The sequence below is a fragment of the Amphimedon queenslandica genome, unplaced genomic scaffold (assembly GCF_000090795.2).
Source record: "Amphimedon queenslandica unplaced genomic scaffold, v1.1 AMPQUscaffold_5493_Cont22539, whole genome shotgun sequence".
Classification (NCBI taxonomy): Eukaryota; Metazoa; Porifera; class Demospongiae; order Haplosclerida; family Niphatidae; genus Amphimedon; species Amphimedon queenslandica.
The window spans coordinates 1-1,687 of record NW_003554206.1 but is presented as its reverse complement, the minus strand read 5'-3'; the positions used below and the strand labels follow the sequence as shown (position 1 = coordinate 1,687).

At 34.0% G+C, this 1,687-nt stretch overlaps 1 protein-coding gene across 2 annotated transcripts; it reads left to right on the top strand.

Annotated features, from left to right (window-relative positions):
- Positions 1–201: 201 nt before the first annotated feature.
- Positions 202–1,403, top strand: LOC105316069 (uncharacterized). Of its 2 annotated transcripts, none has more exons than XM_020007817.1 (5): positions 202–392; positions 436–520; positions 571–609; positions 919–1,203; positions 1,295–1,403. In XM_020007817.1, the coding sequence occupies exons 1-4, from the start codon at positions 211–213 to the stop codon at positions 952–954; spliced, it is 342 nt and encodes a 113-aa protein (XP_019863376.1). In that variant the 5' UTR covers positions 202–210; the 3' UTR covers positions 955–1,203; positions 1,295–1,403. The 2 variants fall into 2 exon arrangements, with proteins under 2 accessions (XP_019863376.1, XP_019863377.1); XM_020007818.1 differs by having other exon boundaries at positions 919–1,207.
- Positions 1,404–1,687: the final 284 nt, after the last annotated feature.

Sequence of the window (1,687 nt, the reverse complement as noted above, 5' to 3'; positions counted from 1 at the left end):
AGATTCTCGTCATTGCATTTTGTACATGTAAATACATAACATTGTAATAAAATTAATTTTATAAAATATATACTCATACCTTCCCGTATCTGTCTAGTATTGACTGTGTACACTCAGTATATATCGACTCTGTATCTAATACACATAAGGAGAGAGTAAAATTGACCTGCGCAGGCTCACTCACCGAGTAACAGACCATCCAAATCAAAAATGACATGTGTGATGGTAGCCATTTTACTAGCAAACAGGGGCGTGTCTAGCATTGGGGCGTGGCATAATAAAATGTCTACCGACTCTGAAGACAAATTCGAGTTCACTCTGGTAACTCATTATAATCCTCTTCAAGATATAGAGACCAAATTCAGAGAGACAATAGAATTATTTGAGAAATGGTATTTTGTGATAATTTATTTTTTGTTATCATTGTCATTATAGGGGGATGAGTACTAGTCGTATGAAAAGTCACACCTTCTTTTTTAACAAGTTTTTCCAACCTTATCAGAGAGAGGCATTTGCAAAAGTTAGCAACAGCAAGGAAAATGTAATAATTGTAAATTAATTTTTTTACAGGATTTTTTTGCAAGCTCAGTAGTAAGCAGCACATTACAAGTACGTACATGTACATATTATCATTATACATGTACATGTAGATTGAATAGCTATGTATTTGTATATGACCACATATATATGACTGTATGTAAGTACTGTATAGCCTGTACTACATGTATGTGTGTTTGATTGCCTGGTTGAGTTATTATTTCAAATGTAGCAGAAAGTTAGAAAAATACCCTTGTGTGTGTGTGTGGATGGATGGGCTTAATTTTCTATTACTGTTATCATTTTTAACCTATTGATTGTTGATTGACTACGCACTATTTGTGTATGTACAGTGTACATGTACTTATGTTACATCAATAGGTATTAACACCATTAGAGCAATGGGTATCACTGTGAGTCATATTTTAGTCACATGACAATCACATGACCTTATTATACACCGACACATCAGTGGATAAAGTTACTGTTGAACAAGTCAATGCAAGTATAATTAATATGGACTTCTTTGATAGACTATATACGTTATGTCATAATGATGTCATATTTATTACCATATAAGGTGCTGTGAGAGAGAGCAGTGGTAGCATTGTCAAGTGTTTTGATGAGATGATTGACGAGTTTTTGGTCTCTGATGAACTCAGAAAAGTTAGTAAGTTTAAATTAAGAAACAGTTTCAGTTCACACCTAATGTCATGTACACGTACATGCATTATGATTTCTTGCATGTACATTTCAGGTGATCCAGTGTATGTGTCTTTATATTCAACTGAAGAAAGAAACGAGTTTCTGTTTAAAATATTTACCCACATTGTACTAGGAGGACCAGTCAACCAGGTGAGCATCTACATTCTATACTGTTTTAGTCTGCTTATTATTGTATTGCCATCATACAGTAGAGGATTAGGCCTCTCTTCTAGCCACAAATGCATAGGTTGTAGTACTTTTATGCATAGGCTAAAATTTGTGGTGCAAATGAAAATCAGCAATTTACAGCTGAATCACTGTAAAACCATATAGCGGGAAATTTTGGAGATAATTAAATTTGGTGAATTTAGCATTTTTTGATAGCCATTCACCAAAATAAAATCCGCCATTTTAAGCCATTATATGCATGCTCAATGGCACGTGG

What these genes read in the sequence shown, in the direction of transcription:
- LOC105316069 (XM_020007817.1), top strand. Translation starts at nt 211, where the DNA reads ATGACATGTGTGATGGTAGCCATTTTACTAGCAAACAGGGGCGTGTCT. An exon ending in ATAGAATTATTTGAGAAATG is followed by an intron (nt 393 to 435) that starts GTATTTTGTGAT and finishes TTGTCATTATAG; the next exon opens with GGGGATGAGTACTAGTCGTA. An exon ending in AGAGAGAGGCATTTGCAAAA is followed by an intron (nt 521 to 570) that starts GTTAGCAACAGC and finishes ATTTTTTTACAG; the next exon opens with GATTTTTTTGCAAGCTCAGT.